The sequence below is a fragment of the Eptatretus burgeri genome, chromosome 6 (assembly GCF_056783735.1).
Source record: "Eptatretus burgeri isolate ZD-2024b chromosome 6, Ebu_testis_v1, whole genome shotgun sequence".
NCBI classification, from domain to species: Eukaryota; Metazoa; Chordata; class Myxini; order Myxiniformes; family Myxinidae; genus Eptatretus; species Eptatretus burgeri.
Window position 1 is genome coordinate 96,328,914 of NC_140966.1, and position 21,862 is coordinate 96,350,775.

The 21,862-nt window shown below is 45.8% G+C and overlaps 1 protein-coding gene across 2 annotated transcripts in view; it reads left to right on the forward strand.

The window, feature by feature from the left end:
* Positions 1-1,799: 1,799 nt before the first annotated feature.
* Positions 1,800-21,862, forward strand: part of LOC147025399 (protein kinase C alpha type-like) — a 325,473-nt gene continuing 305,410 nt past the window's right edge. The window contains exons 1-2 of one of the 2 annotated variants that reach the window (XM_085886367.1): positions 1,800-2,226; positions 6,041-6,072. In XM_085886367.1, coding sequence (XP_085742493.1) covers positions 2,063-2,226; positions 6,041-6,072 — 196 coding nt within the window. In that variant the 5' untranslated portion in view covers positions 1,800-2,062. The remainder of the gene's footprint in view (positions 2,227-6,040; positions 6,073-21,862) is intronic. The other variant, XM_085886366.1, reaches the window with a different exon arrangement.

A 21,862-nucleotide genomic window follows, 5' to 3' on the forward strand; every position in this document is an offset into this window, starting at 1 on the left:
TCTCATATCCCTATCCGGATTCAGACTTTAACCAAAATCGAATCAATTCGTCCTCACCGCACACCCAATCTGTCCACCAAGTTTCGTCCGAATCCGGCCGTAACATTTTGAGATCTCTTGCTCACAGACAAACAAACAGGTTTGAAAACATAACCGCCGTCCACCTGTGGCGGCGGAGATAAACGGACACAACGAGCGGATACTCTGGGTCCCCCGACTTTTGGGTGGAATGAGGAATATATCCGGAGAGTATGAAAGCTAAATATTGCATACACAAGCCAAGTTACAGAGATGGTTGCCATGGCAACAGAATTCAGTTAATCGCCATGATCTAATCGGGTTGAGTTAATGTCATGAGGAATGATAGATATCTGCAATCTGAAAGCTAAATGTTCAACGGTTTTTTGAAACATCATGGACACAAATGTACGTGGACAGATAGATGGTCGGTTGGACGGACGGTCGGTCACTTGGATGGACGGTCGGACGGACGGACGATTGGTCGGTCGGTTGGATGGACAATTGGTCGGATGGACGGATGGATGGTCAGATTGACGGTCGGATGGACGGATGGATGGTCGGATGGACGGACAATCGGTCGGATGGTCTAATGGACGGATGGATGGTCGGAGGGACGGTCGGATGGACGGACAATTGGTCAGATGATCAGTCGGTTGGTCGGATGGATGGTCGGACGGATGGACGGACGGTCCTCATTTTAATGTCTCCCGTGTCCGACCTCGTCTGAAGGGAGGGGGAGAAAAACAGACAGGGGTGAAAACATAACCTCAACCACCTTCGGTGACGGAGGTAAAAAAACAAAAACCTACCTTTTCTCCCACCTGGTGACAAAGGATCCCCGTTGAACCTCAGAAACATTCGTCCACCGAACCAGCCACAACTAAACTCAGCATTTTGCTAAATCTCACCATACTCAAGTTCCCCATGAATAACCGAGACTCCTGTTTCATTTTTAGTGCGCGCAACGGGGGGGGGGGGGGGCACTGCATCAAGAACCGCACCCGCCTCATTGAGGGGAAAATCAATCCGCCTTTACTTTTGGTCACGTGCACATAAAATATAATCATAATACTGTTTGCAAAAAGTCGGTCTTACACTTGGTACTTGTCGGTATCTCTCCAATCAATATATCTCTCTCTCCAGACCTCCATTGGTCCGATGATGATGATGATGATGATGATGATGATGATGATGATAGTGGCTGTTCCTTTGTGTTGCTCCACTCGCGGCCGCCAGAGGGCACCGGCAGCTGCACCCCGGAAGGATTCTCATGGCGGACGCGCGGAAACCCGGACGGCGGATTCACAGGTTTATTGCATTGTTTATCATTGTGATACTTTCGCTGAATACGTTGAACCAAGACGATACGACGCAACGGAAACTACATTCGCTTTAAATTAATAAATACTTTTTTTTTTTTTTTTTTTGCAGTTGCGCTCTGCTTTGAGGCGATGGCAGGGGGCGGGGCGACGATAAACGACGTCGGCAGGAAAGTGGGAGGAGTCTATGCAGGGGGCGGGGCGACGATAAACGACGTCGGCAGAAAAGTGGGAGGAGTCTATGCAGGGGGCGGGGCGACGATAAACGACGTCAGCAGAAAAGTGGGAGGAGTCTATGCAGGGGGCGTGGCGACGATAAACGACGTCAGCAGAAAAGTGGGAGGAGTCTATGCAGGGGGCGGGGCGACGATAAACGACGTCGGCAGGAAAGTGGGAGGAGTCTATGCAGGGGGCGGGGCGACGATAAACGACGTCGGCAGAAAAGTGGGAGGAGTCTATGCAGTGGGCGTTGACGAGATGCGTAAGTTACTGATGGGCAGATTGAGAAAGAGAAGCGGCTAAGAGGAGGTCGACGTGGACTGGAGGAGCGAAGGGAAGACGAGGTCGAGGTCGAGGTCGAGGTTGTGGTTGTCGGCGCTTCGGAGAAATAAATTTGGAGTGCGGTGGAGGAAGTAAAGAGGAGGGCGAGGCAGTTTGATTGTTTCCTCCTCCCCGAGTGTCTGTTTATCCAACGCCGAGACACCAAGACGGTCGGAATCGCGATGTCGGAGATGGACAGCGAGCATTTGGCGGAGCCTGGCGAGACGCGCTTCGCGCGACAAGGAGCCGTGAAACACAAGAACGTGCACGAGGTGAAGGACCACAAGTTCATCGCGCGCTTCTTCAAACAGCCCACGTTCTGCAGCCACTGCAAGGACTTCATCTGGTGCGCGGCGCTCGCTCGTCCTGACGATTCCCCTACAGCCTCCACTTGCTTTTGTTTCACCCCATAGTTAAACTGTCCGTCCTTTGTGGATATCTGTACATTTAACCTTTTTTATGATCACTTGTGGATCGGTCTCCCGCTGACCCCCTGCCACAGTCTCACATTGACCCTTGGCTCGGTCTCGTATGTATCACTGGATCGGTCTCGTGCTGACCCTTGGCTCGGTCTCGTGCTGACCCTTGTCTCGGTCTCCCGCTGACCCTTGTCTCGGTCTCCCGCTGACCCTTGTCTCGGTCTCCCGCTGACCCTTGGCTTGGTCTCGTGCTGACCCTTGGCTCGGTCTCCCGCTGACCCCCTGGATCGGTCTCCCGTTGACCCCCTGCCACAGTCTCACATTCACCCTTGGCTTGGTCTCGTACGTATCACTGGATCGGTCTCCCGCTGACCCTTGTCTCGGTCTCACGCTGACCCTTGGCTTGGTCTCGTGCTGACCCTTGGCTCGGTCTCCCGCTGACCCCCTGGATCGGTCTCCCGTTGACCCCCTGCCACAGTCTCACATTCACCCTTGGCTTGGTCTCGTAAGTATCACTGGATTGGTCTCCCGCTGACCCTTGTCTCGGTCTCGCGCTGACCCTTGGCTCGGTCTTGTACGTATCACTGGATCAGTCTCCTGCTGACCCTTGGCTCGGTCTCGTATGTATCACTGGATCGGTCTCCCGCTGACCCTTGGCTCAGTCTCGTATGTATCACTGGATCGGTCTCCCGCTGACCCTTGGCTCGGTCTCGCGCTGACCCCACCCCTGGCTTAGTCTCATCAACCCCCATCAAGCTCACTCTCATGATAACCCCCCCCTCAACCCACATGATCTCAATATCGCAATGACCCCCTCTCCGGCTTGATCCTGTGATGACCCCTCTCCCCTCGAGTTCGTTCTTATTCTGACCCTTCCCCCCCTCCCAGCTTGTTGTCGTGATGACCCCACCCCCGGATTTTGTCTCGTGACAACCACCCCCCCATTCCAATTTGGTCTCGTGATGACACTCACCTCCCTCACCCCCCCCGGCTCTCCAGCTCCTGTCTCATGATGATCCTCTGGCTCGGTCTCACAAATAACATTACTCCCCCCCCCACCCCGGCTCAGTCTTGCGACTGCCATCGTGCTACTTGTGGCAAGCCAATCCTCAACAAGTATGCCACTGGTGGTTGTGTAAACGGTTGAAGAACAGACTTTTCCCAGTATTGTTCCTAAAGACTAAGCCTGGTGTTGGCTTAGTGGTTAGGGTGGCGGCTTGGGATCCCAGTGTCCTGAGTTCAAGCCCCGTTGGCTGCTGAATTAACACCAGGGGGTTGACTCAGCCTGTCATCCTTCCGAGGTCGGCGAAATGAGTACCAGTGTACTGGTCCCGGTGTATGCCCCGGTTAGAATAGGTGTACCATATCCCTGTGTGTCGTAAGAGGCGACCAGGGTTGGCGTCAGGAAGGGCATCCGGCCATAAAACATTGCCTCAAGAAAAAGCCAAACCCCTGCACAGCAGGGAAAAATGGCTGTAAAAACGGTCAATTGTTCCGAAAGACTGGTATACGTCATTCCTCGTCCAAAGGTTGAACATTTATTCCAGTTCTCAGATAGAATTCCCATTCCTCAGATTTACTGAGGGAAACGTCACAACCCAACCCAGACGACGACGACCTGTACAGCTGTCACAGAAACATCCTGGGTCTTAGAACGATCACAAACACATTATGTAATTTTGTACTGAATCGAATGTTTCTGTTTCAGGACTTTCCTCCATGACCATGTGCTGAACCCAAGTACCCCTTGATGGGCTTCCAACTGGGGCCGCAGATAACCATTGACTTCCGAACACTCATCTCGTATTAATCGTGTTAATACCACGGTTCCAAACCAAAAGTGTTACTTCTGTGATGTTCACAGTTTGTTCACATCGTTCCAAACATTTTGATCCAATCGCACCGTGCACGTCCGCAACACGTAACATTTCCTCTGCAGAAATGGGTTTCATGGAATGAATTTGACCGCCAATCAAAGGCACCACCTGAGTCGTGTTAGCCCATTGCCCTAAACTGACATCGTACCAATCTTGACAGGAGGGTGACCGGATGCCTCTGCTTTGCTCACTGAACGAAGCCTAGCAGGACCAAGACCAGTGTGACCGCTCCTTGGCTTTTTTTCACAAGATCTTGGCTATTCGTTGTTCACCTTGGCGTCTTGGTTTTCTATAGGTTTTCTATTATCATCGCTTTTCCCGAAACCTTGTGAATTCTTGGCTTTTTTTCATTGGCTCACCTTGGCATTTATGAAAATGACTTGTAGTGAAAAAATAGTGAAAAAAAAATTTATGAAAAAAAAATGACTTGTAATAACTAGACTTGTAGTGCGATGTTGTGGTTTATTTTTATACCAGCAGAGCACCCAGCCGATGGGCAATCTTGTTCCAAGCATGCAGCACGTTCTTCTGAGGCATACCTTTATTTGGGCGGTGTATAGGCAACTGACAGCTCCGAAAGGAAAAATAAATAATCCAGGTTATATGTATGAAGTAAAAACGTGTGTGTGTGTGTGTGTGTGTGTGTGTGTGTGTGTGTGTGTGTGTGTGTGTGTGTGTGTGTGTGTGTGTGTGTGTGTGTGTGTGTGTGTGTGTGTGTGTGTGTGTGTGTGTGTGTATATATATATATATATATATATATATATATATATATATATATATATATACTGCTGATCAGCCTGGTGTTGGCGCAGTGGTTCGGGCAGCGGCTTGGGATCCAAAAGGTCCTGAGTTCAAGCCCCGTTGGGCCACTGAATTAATACACCAGGGGGTTGACTCAGCCTGTCATCCTTCCGAAGTCGGCGAAATGAGTACCAGTTGTACTGGGCCGGTGTATACCCCGGTTAAAATAGGTGTGGTGTACCAGATCCCTGTGTCGTAAGAGGCGACCAGGGTTGCGTCAGGAAAGGCATCCGGCGTAAAACATGTGCCAAATCACTATGCGGATCATACGGATGATTTGCTGTGGCGACCCCTAACGGGAGCAGCCGAAAGAAGAAGAAGAAGAAGATATACTGCTGATCATTCAAAACACCTCACTGGACGGGAAAACGAGAGGACAGGAATACTGCGCTGAAAATGGTGGAGACTTGTAATACCCTCCCCTACCTGGAGGCGGCTCCACGCGGTACACATTTACATAGATAATTTGTGTCCTCTCCTTCCCCCCTCCCCCAAGACCATAGCAAAGATAAATTCACCCCTATACATTAACTGGGGTTATGCTGATCCTACGGAGCAAATCTGGATGTAATTGTCCCACAACGGTCGGAGGAGTAGCAACACACACACACACACACACACACACACACACACACACACACACACACACACACACACACACACACACACACACACACACACACACACACACTAGTCCATGAATTCTCAGGATTTAACTAGATTGAAGTCGACGGCGTGCCACGCGCCATCACAAATCTCCATGTTTTCCACCTCAAGCAAAGTTAAAATCATTGCAAAGGGTTTTCCGTGAGAAATTACCAAATATCAAGTTTTGAGTTAAATTTTTTTTTTTCCCCTTTTGACCCGAACTGTGACCCTAACTCCCCACCCCTTGGGGCATGAACCGGTCAAATCCCCCGAATCGTTATCTACTTCATGCATCCCCCAATGTTGATTGCATGCACAAAGTTTCATTAAAAATGTGCTGTAATTACATTATTTTTTTTAAAGTATTTGACATTTTGATCCCACCCCTGTCACCAACCTTCTGTGTGTTCTGCAGGGGATTTGGAAAGCAAGGCTTTCAGTGTCAAGGTAGGTGGTGACGCCTGGTGAACATATATTGTACTGTGTCCTGTTTACTTTACATTGATGGAGGACTTGCAATGGAGAAGCATTAGAACCGCACCATATTTGCATACGTAATAAATAGATGTTCTCTATATGCACATTACACAAGCATCAATTGCTTAAAAAACTGCTGCTTTCGATGAAATATGAATGGATGTCGGTTACCTTGTTCATAGTGTCTCCAGGAAGAGCCATTTGAGTTTGTGAGCGCCTCTTCCTGGTGCAGTATCTCTTTTCTGGCGAAGCGTACAGATCCATGAAGGGGTTATTGAGCTGGATTTATGGGTGTGAGTGGCGACAACACTTGGTGCATCACATTGTGGTCTCTCAGGGTTGTGTAATGTGTCGTTTGGGGAAGAAAACGCTTGACTAGGTCAACGCAATCACGAGCCAATTATTTATTTTTCACAATTCCCTCCAGTCGTCGTTGAATCGTTACCGGTGTAGTTTAAAAAAAAATTCTTTTTTCTTTTTTGGTTGTGTCCATCATTAGTTGTGAGTGTGCATTTTTTAATTTGTTGATCAACCTTCGTGACCGTCTTGTTGCACACCTTGCGCAAGGAAATGCACGGAGCTTGCGAGGGCGAAGGAACTGTGGAGCAGACACGGGGATATCACCAGTGTGTTTTATTTTTTTATTTATTTTTATTTTTTAATAGCGATGATGGGGGTTGTAGGGTGAGGGATGAATAAAGATTCGCCTTTTGACGAGACCCGAGCTCACATACATGCATACACGTTCACAAATCCATACCTTAACGAAGCTACTGACCAGTCCTGCCAATGTCCATGAACCAATTCCCAATATTCCTCAATACCTCTCTAATTCTATTTTTTAAACTATCTACATTTCTGTTGCCACAATCTTGTAGATCTTCATCAATTCTGCTCCTAATTACCTCTTTCTAATGTATAAAGTCATGTCTCCTTCAGCCGCTCCTCATAGCTTAGTCCGGCTCTGCCCGTAATCAATCTAATAACCCGAGGCTGAACACGCTATATGGCAGCTATGTTCTTCCTTGGGTGTGTTCACCAAAACTGAATACAATATTCCAGATTATGCTTCAAGGAATCCCTATATTGTGTTGAAATCACCTCTTTTGATTGATAATAATATATCCCCTTGTGAATACAACCTAAAACTTGTCATCTTCAGCTCACCCTCCCCACCCCTTCCCCTCGTATCTATATTGACCACCGCCAGATCCTTCTCCTGTTTGACATGCTCTAAGACTGCCCTTGCATTATGTTATCCCTGTTTTCATTCATTATTCTGACCCATCCACAGCACCTTACATATCTTTATGTGAAACTGCATCTGCCAATCTTCTGCCCAGTCTATGAAAGTATAATGGACTTTCCTGAATCTGATCACACCCCCACCCCCCCCCCCCGCCCCTATTTTTGACTTATCCTGTTCAGGTTTGTCGGAGATATAGCTTCTGGGGATAATTAACCCATGTGGTTGATTGGCCGTTGTTGGACAATAGGGTGCGGTGTGTAACATTGTTTCGCTCGGCCAAATAACATCCGTTGCACAACGGCCGGCACGGTTCCCCATTGACTTCAGTCATCTTGCTGGTACAGTAAACCAACACTGGGTGCGAAGATGTGACCAAAATGGGTGCTGTGGAGGGCCTCCGTGGCCTTTTTATAGACGTGTCGGCCTTTCAGAGTTATCCGGGCCACGTCCGCAACACTGTTATCTACCTTACTTCCAAGCTTTGTGTCGTCTACAAATTTGGAAAGCTGACTCTTAACCCCACTGTCCAAATCATGAATGTAAATGAATAATAATGGTCCTCAAACTGTTCCATGAGTTGCCCCACAACTTGCATCATCCCTGTCGGATGTCCTCTAATTCACAGCCACACTGCTTCCTATCACAAAGCCAGTTTCCAATCCGGTAGTTGCCATTCCTCACCTTAGCTAACAGCCTTCTATCTGGTAATTATCAAATGATTTTTCAAAAACTACATATTACTACATTCACGAGCCTGGTGTGAGCTTCGTGGTTAGGGTGGTGGCTTGGGATCCTAGGGTCCTGAGTTCAAGCCCCGTTGGCCGCTGAATTAAAATACACCAGGAGGTTGACTCAGCCTGTCATCCTTCAGTGGTCGGCAAAATGAGCACCAGTTTACTGGTAAGGGGGACACTGCATCAGCGGCATAGCCACGTCCCAACCAATGATGCAACCAGCAGCCACAAACTGCATTCGATAGAGAGAGACGACATTCACTGCGCTTCCCAAATCCACACAATCAGAAATGCTTCATAGAACTCCAATAAATTTGATAAACATAACCTCCCTTTGGTAAATACATGCTGCCTACCTTTATTGGTTTAAATTTGTTGAAATAGTTCCAATAACTGATCCCCATTTAACTTCTTCAACATCTTCCCCAAAAATATGTCCACTCTCAGGAGAGCCAGAATATAACATCTGTCCAACCTCAACATTGAGCTTTGCAACTTGTCTCCCTCCTCGAAAACCTGGTGGTGCCTTGTTAAGTCTGTCTCTGGTGTATGTTCCGTTTCCATCCCTTCCTTCTCTTCAAATGGCACCACAGTCGATTCCGCTCATGAGAAGGTCGAATGCCTCAATTCTGTCTTTGCTTCCAAATTTTGTCTCCAACCCCTCACTCTCTGTACCCATCCTTCCCTGTCATACCCAACTGCTCCTGGGCTCTGTCTTTTGCACCTGAGAAGTTTATAGCATCCCTGAACTCTGAATCTGCAACTTGACCAGACGGTATCAGCTCACTTGTCCTAAAATCCTGCTCTGCTGCTCTTGCGCATCCTCTCCCTGTCCTTTTCACCCTGTCATTTGCACTCGGTCGTCTTCAATCTGCTTGGAAATCTGCCAACATCACCGCATCACATAAAAAAAGGTGCAAGAACTGATCTCCTTAACTCCAGGCCTCTCGGCTTAGTTCCAATCCTCGGCAAGGTCATGGAATTCATCATTTCAGTTGATATGAAATATTCTATTTTCTTCAACAGCCTCAACTCAGATCACCAATTTGGATTCAAACCTGGTCACTGCACCTTGGACATGCTGCTTCTACTCTTCCAACAATGGATGGTGGCCCTCAATGTCAGACATGAGATCAGGGCCGTCTCTCTTTAGACATGTATCGTGCTTTCGATGCGGCATGGCATCCTGCCTTGCTCTCCAAACTCCATACATGGCATCCAAGGCCAACTCCACAACGTGTGGATCTCAACAGAATCCTTTCATCTCCACTCCCCGTCAAGGCTGAAGTGCCCCAAGGCAGTGTTCTGGGCCCAGTCCTATTCCTGATCTGCATCAATGATCTCTCTGATTCTTTGGGAAATCCTCTTTATCTGTTCGCTGATTACTCCACCCTCTGCCATGACATCCCTCATCCTTCAGATAGGCAGGCTGCAGCCTCTTCCCTCTCTTCTGACTTTGAAAAAAATATCACAAGCTGGTCAAACACTTGGAATATGTCTTTCAATCCTGAAGAATCTCACACTCTCACGATCTCTCTCTGAAAGGACTGTCTGGTAAACCCTCCCATCAACTTCGTTAAAGGCCCGGTCACACCTCGACGTTTTAGCCAACGTGTGCCGATTTTTGAATTTTTTTTCTAAAACGCTGGCGCACGTTGAATACGTTATGGGTAAGTTTTGATAACATTGAGAGCACGCTGAAAAACACTGCCATACGTCGTTGTACATTGGCTTTAAACGTTGTACTTTTTGGTTGTCCTCAAATTTTTTCATGCTTGAAATTTCACGACGTATGCCGGCGTATGACTCACACGTTCCGCTACGCTGGCCACAAGTTGTAGGCACGGTCTGCGATCGTTGACAGACGTCAACACATGCTACTTGTAAGTTAATCACAAGTTGAGACACGCCAAGGTAATGTTTAGCGTACCCGAAACTTATTTCCTACCTATGATTAACGTGTTGTTGGCACGTTACGCGATCGTTGCCACACGTCGACAGACGTTACTTTTAAGTTACTCATAGGCTGAAAGACGTCGGTATAATGGATCGTCCTTGCGTCTGTCCACGGCCACGGCCAGGACACTTATTTGCAGCATTCTTCAAACTTTTCTTCGGCTTGACAAGGATGTTCACACTTCGATGTCTAGCTTGGCTATGATTCCAATTGTCCATCGGCAGCGTCTATTTAAAATAGTCGAGTTTGAGCGTTTTAACACGTTCAGAAGAAACGCTTCAAATTTCAAACCCCAGCGTCAAAAAACAAAGGCGAGTGACAGCAATTTAAATCGTTCATTGTAAACAATGAAAATAGCTGAGTGGTACCGTTTAAAAGTCGTTGAGTGTAAAAAAATCCAATTGTTGAGCGCAAGCGTCTACTTTCAATAGTGGAGATGCAGCCATTTAAATCGTTGAGTGGCAGCCTATGAATAGCAAACCCCACGTCACCGGCAAAGATAAACTGCCGCACGATATGGATAAGTTAGGCTATCGTTGGGCATAGTTTGTGAACGCCGGCTTCACGATAATTATTCGTTGGTATACCGTATCTATAAGTAATCAAAGCGCTCTATGCACATTATTAGTTCATTGTGCATTTGTCCAACCCGTTATGAATAGACCTAAATCGTAAAAACAAGCTATAGCTCATTGTTGAAAAAGCCCCATAAAAAATTAGCCGCGAAGAACTTCGAACAATGGTGCAAAGATGTCTCCTACCCGTGGACACGCGGACGCAAGGAGGATCCATCATAACCCACACCCTCCCCCTCACACTCACCTACTACTGCCAACATGAACAAACTACTACTAATACTAATACTAATACTGATACTGTTACTGCTGACATGGACATCGACTCAAAAAGGACTCGAAAACACTGTTGGGTTCCCCTTTTATGAACACCATTTTTATATACCAATTCCCAAAACCGCTGGGAACACGTCTTTATATGGCAGTTGTAAACTAGAAACACGTTAATTTTTTTTTTTGTCGACCGGAAGACGTCATTGGAATACGTCTACATACGTCGATGTGTGTTGGGACTACGTAAAGAATTGGTTCAAAGCACGTCAAACATAAGTTAGAAATAAGTTTCGCGTAAAAAAGACATTACCGCGACGTGTTTCGACTTATGAGTAGCTTATAAGTAGCCTTTGTGGACGTGTGTAAGCGTCCACATATCGTGTGTACAACTTATCCCCATCGCATGCTGAACGTGTGTCATACGCCGAGGACGTCGTAAAATTTTGAACATGTTTAAAATTTCTTGACGTACTCTACTTACTACGACGTATGATAGCGTACTTTAGCGTTGTACTCACGTATACCAAACTTACTCATACCGTATTTGACGTGCCCCAACGTTTTAGACATTTTTCTTAGGTCGGCATACGCTGGCAAGATCGCCAAGGTGTGACCGCGATGTTTTCACTTCCATTTCTACGGCAGTTATGATTCGAATCATTGTGCGTCAGCCTTTTAATAGGCTACGTCACAACATCGTCGGCGATGTGTGCAACGCGCTATGCCGAAGTTAGACTATCGTTGGGCATCGGTTGTGTAGGCCGACAACAGGTTCAGCATTCGTTGGTATAAGTTATCTACAACACAACGAAACGTTCTGTGTCCGTTACCAATGCGTTATGCATACGACCAACTCATTATGAATACGTCCGAATCTTTAAAAAAAAACATCAAAAGTTCAGCGTAAGCCAGCGTTTTACATACATTTTAATACGTTGCCATCGCTGGCTAAAACGTCAAGGTGTGACCGGGCCTTAACATCCCTCTTGATGAAGTTCATCATTGATACTCCTGGGTCTCAGTATCAGCCATGACCTTTCTTGGGTAAATCTCATTTCAAAATTGGCCTCCAAAGCCAGTCGCTGACTGGGAATCCTCCATCGTACGAAGTCCTTCCTTGGCACACTGGAACTCCTTTCCATATACAAGGCTCTCCCGCAGCTTGGATTCCTGCTCTCCCCTTAGGCCGGTGCCCCTGTCTCACACCTTGATCATCTTGAAGCCATAGAGACGAAGGCCTTTAACATTATTTAAATCTCCTGCGATGAAGCTGAGTCGATGGACCAATCACTTTGTCATCGCATACTGGTCAGTGGTCTCTGTCTTCTCCCACCTCCTATTTTTTTTATATTTCATATACCTTGTTGAGGCTCGTATGAGAGCTAACACACAACGCACATCAAGGGAGGCATGAGACAAGAGGGGCGAGAAAGGGAAGGACAAAACAGTGGGGAACAGCAACATTAGGAGATCTGTGGAAGGGAGAGGGATGAGGTGGGGAACAAGGGGAATAGAAGATGGACATTACAGGGATTTTCAGGAAGGAAAGCAGGGAATTTGAAGGAGACTCTTGGATTGATTAACCGGGGTAGAAAATATTGAGGTTTTGGGGAGGAGAGGGAGAGGAGGGAGGGAGGGAGGAGGTAAGGAGAGTTGTTGAAAGAGTGTGGGGGATTGCAGAAGAGCTGAGGGAGGGGGCAGTTTGAGGAGGAGAAAAGGCTCTGTGGTGCTGGGTTGAGGTACAATGGGGAGTAATAAGAGAGGGAGCAGAAGGCATTTGAGATAGAGAGATGAGATGGAGTAGAGATTGCAGGGGAAGGAGGCAGCTTTGTGGATGTGAGGGGGGGCAACTTTGAGAAGGGTGAGTGAGGGGGGTGGTGAATGGAGGGAGAAGGGTGAGTGGGGAGAGGTGAGGGGGGAGTTTTTGAGAAAGGTGAGAGGGAAGCTTGGAGGGGGAAGAGTGTGATGGTTGCTTTGAGAGGGAGGCGTGAGAGGGGTGAATTGGCATTGAAGTTGGAAAAAAAACATGACAATTGATTGAAAGTAAACATACAAAGCAAACTGGGTTTTTTTTTAATTTTTAGTTCAGAAATGTGATTGAAGACATTTCTTGAGGGATGCAATGTCAATGAATTAAGAAAATGGAGAGAAGAAACGTTTCAACAATTGGATTTTTTTTTTAGACAAGGTATTAAGGAAAGGTCGAATTTGGAGCAGTCTGTTGAAATAGAAGTAGAGTCGTGAATTATGAAACAGTAATGAGAACCACACGTGTGAAAGGGGAAGATGAAGCATTATAAGAGACCGTTTTCATTATTATTATTATTATTTTTATGGAGATTGCATAAGATTAGATGAAGGAAAGGTTGAAGAAAGGATCGTAAGGTGAATGGTGAATTTGGATCAGTAAACGCAGAGGTAGAAACAAGCACGTGGTTACGGGAGAAGCACGTGGTTACGGGAAGTGCATGGTTAAAAGTGAATTTCTTCTTCTTCCTCTTTCGGCTCGCTCCCGTTAGGGGTCGCCACAGCAGATCAACCGTCTCCATTTCGCTCTATCCTCCACATCTTCCATTGATGGTATTTATTTATTAAAATTATTCATTTTTTAAAATAAGGATTGCGTAACATTTGGAAAAGGAAAGGTTGAAGTGAAATCCTGGAGGTGTCTGGTGAATTTGGAACGGTAAACACAGAGTGAAGCTGATGGATCAATTTAAAGCACCAGTAAGAGGGTAGAGAGCCAGGTGGTTTCAGGAGGTGTGTAGTTAGAAAGGATACAAGGAAAATTATTTTTTTTTTTGATCTATTTTTGACGATTAGGTAAGATTCAGGAATGGAAGGTTGTCGGTAGAAATTGTGATGGTAATGGTGAGAGTGGGTAACCTCAAATAGAAGAAAGATGGTGTGCCGGCAGGAGGAGGAAGAAGAAGGAGAAGGAGGATCAGTACTCGTGGGTAAGGAGGGAGAAAGGGTTGTTGTTGCTTTTTTAATATATTTTTTAAATTTAAGACAAAAACAGAGGGTGTACTTGGGAGGGATAGATGGAGGGTGTTGGGAAAAGTGGAGAAAATAGGAATTGATGGTAATAGGGAGAGAATACAAATAAACGGTCGTACACCGAGAGGGGAAGGATGGGTAGACCTCAAGGAAACCCGATAAGGTAAGGTTGACGAAAACTCACAAAATAGTTTGTTTTTTGAAACAAAACCGAACTAGGAACACACAGCAAACATGAAGGTGAGAAAATAAACAGTTTAAATGGGACAAATAACTACTGGAAACTTAACTTTGAGAAAGTTGCCAGAGACCCCCGAGAGAAGCTGCCGTTGCCCCAAACCTGGAAGCGGAAGTCGATTGTACCCTCTTCTCTTTCCATGCTTTGTCCCCCTTCCCCCCCCCCAAGTTTCTTTAGGGCACATGCAGTCCATCATTGACTTCATTCTTTTTTTTCCCACCTGTGGATTCAACTTTCATATTCTCTTCAATCTCATTCTTCCCTCCAAGTCTTCAAGACCGCTGTTCATTACCATCTCTGATCTTCCCCCTTCCAAAACCATGATCTTTTCTACCCCCGTTGACCCAAATTTCCACTTTTTCCCTCCTGTGAGTTTGCTTCTGTATCCATATTGTCCACCCCATGATGTGTCCTCCCCACTTCCCTTATTTGTCCAAGTCTCAATCTATTTCATCTTTCAACTCTGCTGTTGGTATCCCCCCCCTCTCTTAACTATGCTGTTGGTGTTTCCCCCTCTCTTTGAACTATTGTTTTTGTTCTGTTGTGCCCTGATCCATTCAGTGTTCCAGCTTCTCCACGAGCCTTGACCGTGTACACAAAAAGATCCTCCGGTACCTGTCCTGACTCGAACGAGCTGTTGAACATCTCTGTTTAACACCATGCTTATCTGCTCTGCCTTCTCCCTCAACACCCTTGGTTGTATATTATCAGGCCCTGGAACTTTTACCTTGTCTTTACTTTCTTAGCTGCATCAACTCCCTTCTTGTGAAACGACCTAAATCCAGGATCAGTGCTCACCTTCACTCATTCCGTCCTCTTTTTCACACCTGTGGATTCAGCTTCCACATTCTCTTCAATCTCATTCTTTCCTCCAGGTCTTCAAGACAGCTGTTCACCACCATCTCAGGTCGTCCCCAATGTTCTTCCCAAGACCATGATCTTCCCCCACCCCCCCAAAAAAGCCACCCCCTATTGTTCAGCGATTGGTAATTCCCATGACTGTTCTTGTGTAAATGTTGAAGCAACATAACGATTTATGAAACCTGCCATCTCGCACTCGGTTCGAACCAATCCTCAGTGGGCCCACACTTATCTTCGACCTGTTCGGTTTAATTATTAATGTGAGTTCCCTTGCATTTCCCCAATGCAGGCGGTGGCCATTAGGCCCATCAAAACCTGTGCTATTATTAACATATGGTTGCTTGTACATGCTCGATCCTTTTTTTTTGAATGCTCAGCTTCGAGCAAGTAAGCAGCACGGACCATTTTGTAAAGCCTTTGGGATGACTCGGACGGGATTCTTTCCCATCGCAGACAGTTCAGCGGTCTGTCTTCTGTCTTCTGCCGTCTCCTGATCACGCAATGCAGCACTTTTCTTGCTCTTGGTGCTGTCGCTTTCATCTGCCTTTCGGAGTGCAACAGTAACTGGCACAAATTGACCCAATTCTCTTTCCACATGATGCGAATGTCCATAAAGTGCGACCCATTTACCGCACCGTTTGAGGCATCGCGTCTCAAAATCGGAACGAAATTCATGCTATGAACCTGAATATGTCCTCATGGCTGTCGAATGCACGAGTACGTGTTCTAAAATATTGGTTTTGTCATTCCTTTCTTCTTCTTGTTGTTGTTTTTTTTTTTTTTTATTCCAATCAACGAGTTAATGCGGTTCGTCATATATGGTGGTTGCCTTTCATTTCCCTGAGTGATAGCTGTTTTATTCTCTCGTCTACCACACCATTAAACGAGTCTCCCACTCACACGAGGTTTTGTGATGTCCACTCTGCATTTTTATCATGATGGCTGCACACAATCGCCCATTGTCTCCTCCAACACAGGCTTACTGCTGAAATGCTAATTCCACGGCACAAATTGTAATGGTCTCAGCAATATGCACTTTGTGCCTTGACCAAGATAAATGAGTTAGTTTTTCGTGCCAATCCACGGTTTTACCCAAGTCCATTGTGAACGGTGTGTGCATGGTGTTGGCTTAATGGTTCGGGTGGTGGGCTTGGGATCCTAGGATCCTGAGTTCAATTCCCACTCGGCTGTTGAATTGATACCAGGTGGGGTTGACTCTGCCTGTCGTCCTTCCGAGGTCGGCAAAATGAGTGCCAGCTTGCTGGTATCCTGTGTCGGAGTGGCGACCCGTCCAGGATTGTGCCCAATAGCCAGGGAGACTGCTTAGGCAGCACCGACGCTCTGCACAGAGTACGTTCCCAATGGATGGATTGTGAACTACCATTTTGAGGATCAGCAGGTCATGTTTATGGACTCGGTGGCATAATGGTTTGCGCATTGGCTCCGAGTCTGGGAGGTCGCAGGTTCGAATCCTGGGTAAGTCATACCGAAGACTTTAAAAATGGTACGTGCTGCTTCCTCGCTTGACACTCGGCATTTAAAAAGGAATAGAGCATGTACAAACAACCAAACATTGGCATCCGTGGGGAGGAGGAAGTCCCTCTTCGGTTTCCCCGCTTAGTGCAGAGGGAAGAGACGTCATCAAAAAAGATGGCCTCAATGGTACCCAGAATTCCCTGGGCAGTGTCGATGTGTGCGCGCGAGTTGCTGTTATTGGCTGCTGTCTCCACACGCGAGTTGGTTTCAGGAGGTTGAACGGAGATTTACTCGGTCTCAAAGTATCCACCTCCGTTTGTGCGTGTTCTAAATTTGTAAAGGCCCACATATTTTTTTTCCAGCTTTAGAATTCGAAGCACTGAGCATTGTCAACATCCATACATCTCACTTGGACATGCAGCACCTGCTCCCTGATAACTGCAGGATACCTGCTGGCCTTGTGGTTTCTTCTTCCTTTTGATGAGTCTTACTGCACCTGCTGTGTTTGGTATTTGTCCTTAAATTCCTACAAGTTGCACCGGTTTTGGCTACTCATGGCTTACATCCTCAGTTCTCATCTTTGCTCATCTGCCATCATAAAACCTCTTTCCCTACCTACGTGGCATGTTCATAAGCTCTTGCATTCACCTGTTTTATTTATTTATTTATTTTCTAACCTATCAATGCAGCTGCTTACATCATGCCATGTCATATCCCATTTTCTTTGCTCTCAGTAATTATTTTGTAATCCGTGATTTGTCAAAGCAACTCCATTTCTTTGCTTTTTCTTCTTTAATTTCCGTCTTATCCATTGTAACAAACTGTCAGGTATGATATTGAAAGCATGTGTAATTAGGTGCTGGCGGTTTATATAATTAAAATGTATGGAAAATCTAGGTTCATGAAAGAGCGAGGAGACCGAGGACGAAAGTATAACGCACTGACTGCATTGTGGGCAGTGGGGTAACAGGTGGACAATGAACAAACACGAAAATAGGAGAGCGGAGGGGAACAAGTAACGTGCAAGCAAGTAAGACTATTTGGTTTGCCAAAGTGGGGGTGGGAGGAGGGAGGTTGTGCAACTCGAGATGGTGGGGCACCGCTTGCGTGAAGTCCTGGAGGGAAGAATGCGGTTTAACCGTGTTCGGAAGGCAGTTCTATGAGCGGAAGGAACCCCCCCCCCCCAAAAACAACCTGGATTTTGGAAATTCAAGCAGGAGGACATTAGTGGAATCTGAGTGCTTGTCTCCTGGAGGAATTGAGGAGGGTCAGAGGGAGGTAGACTGGACACTGAGGCCAAACCAAACAGAGGCCACAGACCTGCCTGCGATCTGAGAGCGACAGGCCTTGGGCATGTGTCGTAGTACGCCAAACGTTGTTGGACTGGAAGAGTATGAAGTCACCATCCGTTATGCTTTAGTTCTATTCCAAACCTTTGTTGTTCAGCCATAGTTTATTTTTTTTTTCCCCATTTCGGGGCAGTAGTTCTGGAACTGCTGCTTTCTGCTGCATCGTAAAGTTGAAGCAAGCTCGTGGAGCACTTTCTCATTATCGGCAGAAACACGTTGGAAGCTTTGAAGCCTGTGGGCAATTGGCATTTGTTTAAAAAAAAAACAAAAAAATTATATATTTTATGGTTTGAGCTTAATGTCTTTGAATACCTTCCACCAAGTTGTTTGGGAAAAGGCCCAAGTTTGTCCCCACTAAATGATGTCATTTCTTTCCGGTTAATGTGCGAACCGAAGATATTGCTTGCTGTACTTGTAAAACAAGTCACATGACCTTGTCTATGGGTGCATTCTTGTCTGTGGTTTTGCTGTTTTCCGAGCTCGGTGTATGGGAACATGTTCGGTGCAGGTGGGGTTGGAGACCTGAGTTTGAACCTGTCGATTGAGGACGGCGGTGGTTAATGTACAACGAGTGACGGTGCAGATAACCTCGGAGTTCAACCCGTGCAGATGAAGGTCGAGATAAAGAAGAGACCATTTGGTGATCCGAGAGTCGTGGGGGTTCTCCGCATGGTGTCATAAACTTGCGTACGTAATAAATGGACGGCTCCCAGAGTAGGTGGCATTGAAGTGATTTTTGTAGTCCTTGGGATGCAGGATTACAATCCTCTCACCAAAAGTTGTTTTTCTTTATTTATTATTTTTTGGTTTTTATCAATGGACTGGGCACCCTGACTGCAAAAACACTTGACAGGCCTCAATGGCGTCCACTCTGAGTGTGTTCTGCGGTGTCGCCGGTTCGCACCCCGGCCGAGTCGTACCAAACACTATTCAAATTGTGTGTGCTGCTTCCTTGCTTCACTCTCAGCCTCAGCATTTAATATGGTTTGAGCACGGATGAACAACCATAGGTTGGCAACCGCTATGCTCGGATGTATAACATTGATAGGCCAAATGGCCTTCTCCTGCGTTTACGTTACTCGTAAGGGAACTCGGATTGTCATAACCATAGCACATGCTTTGATCAGCTTTGTGGCCTCCTCCTTGCGTTGAAGTTCCTTATAAGGGAACTTTATTATTATTTTTATTATGATTATCAATAAGTCGGTAGACTTCTTATGTAGGGGTGGCCTGAACACCGCATTGGCTCAATACAACAGAAATCCTCAAAAAAAAATCGACAAGGGTAGAACTTGTAAACCGATAAATTACCAACCTACCAGTCATCTGCGTAGAATTCCTCATCCAATAACACTCATTAAACTTTGGGACATCATCGCTGAACAAGAAAAATGAGAGAACCAAAAGTCTCGTTTGTCATTCTTCTTCCTAAAATTTTCTGGCAGATTAACTCAAAATTGGTTGAAGCTCCAAACTTGGTTTAAATACCAATCTACTGCACTTTATAGCACGAAGGTGCAAACTGATCAAAATTTTAATGGCTTGAAAGGATTCCACGAAAAGTATGCAAAACTGCATTCCTATTGTGAAGATATAGGAAGGGAACAGAGGGGTGGGTGGGACTATGACTGTCAATCAGTCTGATGGGGGCTATGCCCCAGCAACAACGCACATATTTCTATAAAAGTACGTACTGTTTAGAATGTTTGATCTTCTACAAAGTATTACAGTACCTATACAATGTGAGCATGTCAAACTTCCTCCGTGTTGAAGAGAATAGGAGAAACTCTGCTGATCTCGCATCAAAAGTTGCAGATTTTATCTACCCACCTCCCCCCCCCCCCCCTCCCCAAACCTTCTCCTCCAAAGCCGTCTACATAAACATCTGAACAATATGTGGAGTCCATGGGTTCAAACATCCCAATGTATGGTTTCAAATAATTCAAAGAAAGATGTAGGGATGAAAAGTTAGAACACACCACACACACACCACACCACACCACACCACACCATCTTTTCTTGGGACTCTTGGTTTCCCATGATCATTTCTTGTGATCATCCTAACCTTCTATATATATATATATGTATATGTGTTTTTGAGTGACATCCCTACATCCTTTTACATGAAAAAATAAGTGTTTATTACTTGTTATTACAACATGTGAAGGAGTCCTTGTGACTTTGACACATGACTCCAGTCTGGCCTGCGATGCACAGCAAATTCCACCCACATTTGTGTTTGCCCTTTGGTCTTTGTGGCTTGCTCCAGCTTGCTCAGTCAAATCGGTTGATATCTGAGGTTTATTTGCATTGATTGCACTTCGTGTGTGCGTGTATCACCGTCTCCTCCATAACCCCAAAACCATAAAACCGAGTAGCCTGAAACTTTGCATGCATATCAAGAAAACTCCAACACAGTGTATGTATATGTGTATATATATATATATATATATATATATATATATATATATATATATATATATATATATATATATATATATATATATGTATATATATATATATATATATATATATATATATATATATATATATATATATATATATATATATATATATATATATATATATATATATATATATATATATATATCATTTTTGACAATGTGAACTCTCTCCTTTGCAGAAAGCAGAAAGTAATTCCATTAAATCCTTTTAGTGTTTTTTCTCCCCCTCCCCCTTCCCTGGAGAAGATGGTTTCCCCTTCCCCCTTCCCTGGAGAAGATGGTCCCACCCCCGTCCCTCGAAGAGATCGTCTGCCCCCCCCACCTCACCCCTGTCCCTTGAGAGAGTCCCCACCCTCCTCACCTTTAAAAATATTGCTCTCTCTTCCTCAGGTTCAAGGTACTTCTGTAGAGATATTACATGTTGCTCAGCCCTTGCTCTCATCCCCATCTGTTGTCTATCCCCCCCCCACCCCACATCTCCCATGCCCCCCATCACTCCCCCACGATTTGCCTGCTGATTTCGTTTAAACTTCCATGAATTTGATGTTCACACGACGAAGCACCTAATACAGACCATCAACACAAACCCCCATGAATCTGCGCTCACATGATCTTTGAGAGTTAATGTGGTTAAAACGTCCTTTTTTGGTTATTTTTTTTTTCCTGAAAGTGTGAAAAAGTATTTTTGGAAATGACAAACTTTCAGAATCTTTCTCATCGCTTGGTGGAATAGTTTGTAACGACCAAGCTGCGTTGACTTCGAAAGCTGAAGTCGCATGACCACAAGTTTCAAGAATGGCCTTATTTAGTGAAAGCCTTTTTTTTTGTCTACATAGTCTCGACTCTTGGAACAGCTCGTACACTGAACGGATAAGGACGCAAAGCACGTGCGCACGGAGAAGGAAACTGCAAGAAGGAAAACTGGAAATTTGGGTGAGGTTAACGGGGGTAGAAAATATCATGGTTTTGGATTGGCAACGATGTGAGTAGGTGGTGAACAGTTGTCTTGAAGACCTGGACGGATGGATGAGATTGAAGAGGATGTGGAAGTTGGTTCCACAGGTGGGGAAAAAAAAAACGGAACAAATGAGTGGAGGTGAGCAGTGATTCTGGATTTAGGTAGTTTTGCCAGAAGAGGGTTGATGGTCGACCGTGTGAGCCATGCAGAAACCTGGAGGGTGGGGGAGACAAAGCACACAACGAGCAGAGGGTGCAAGACCAGAAAGGAGCTGGTGGAAGATAGAGAGACTGTTAACCTGTCTGTGATGGCGAAGTGAGGAGCCCACAGACTCGGCTTCAGCGCAGGAGATTTCAATGTTCTTGAAGGCCTTGACCTTGACAAAGTGGACTTCTCTCTGGCTGTTATCAGAGAACCACCTCACCGCTGTCGAGTCTGCCATTTCACTCAAGCCGACTGGCAGGGTCTCCGAGCAGCCATCAAACTTACAGACTGGTCTCCTATCACTACTTTCTCAAACATCAACTCATCCTGGGAATTCTTTCAAATAAACTTTCTCTCCCTCATGCACAGATTTATCCCCTCTCGTGTTCAGTTGTCCTACCCTTCCTCCCGCCCTTGGTTT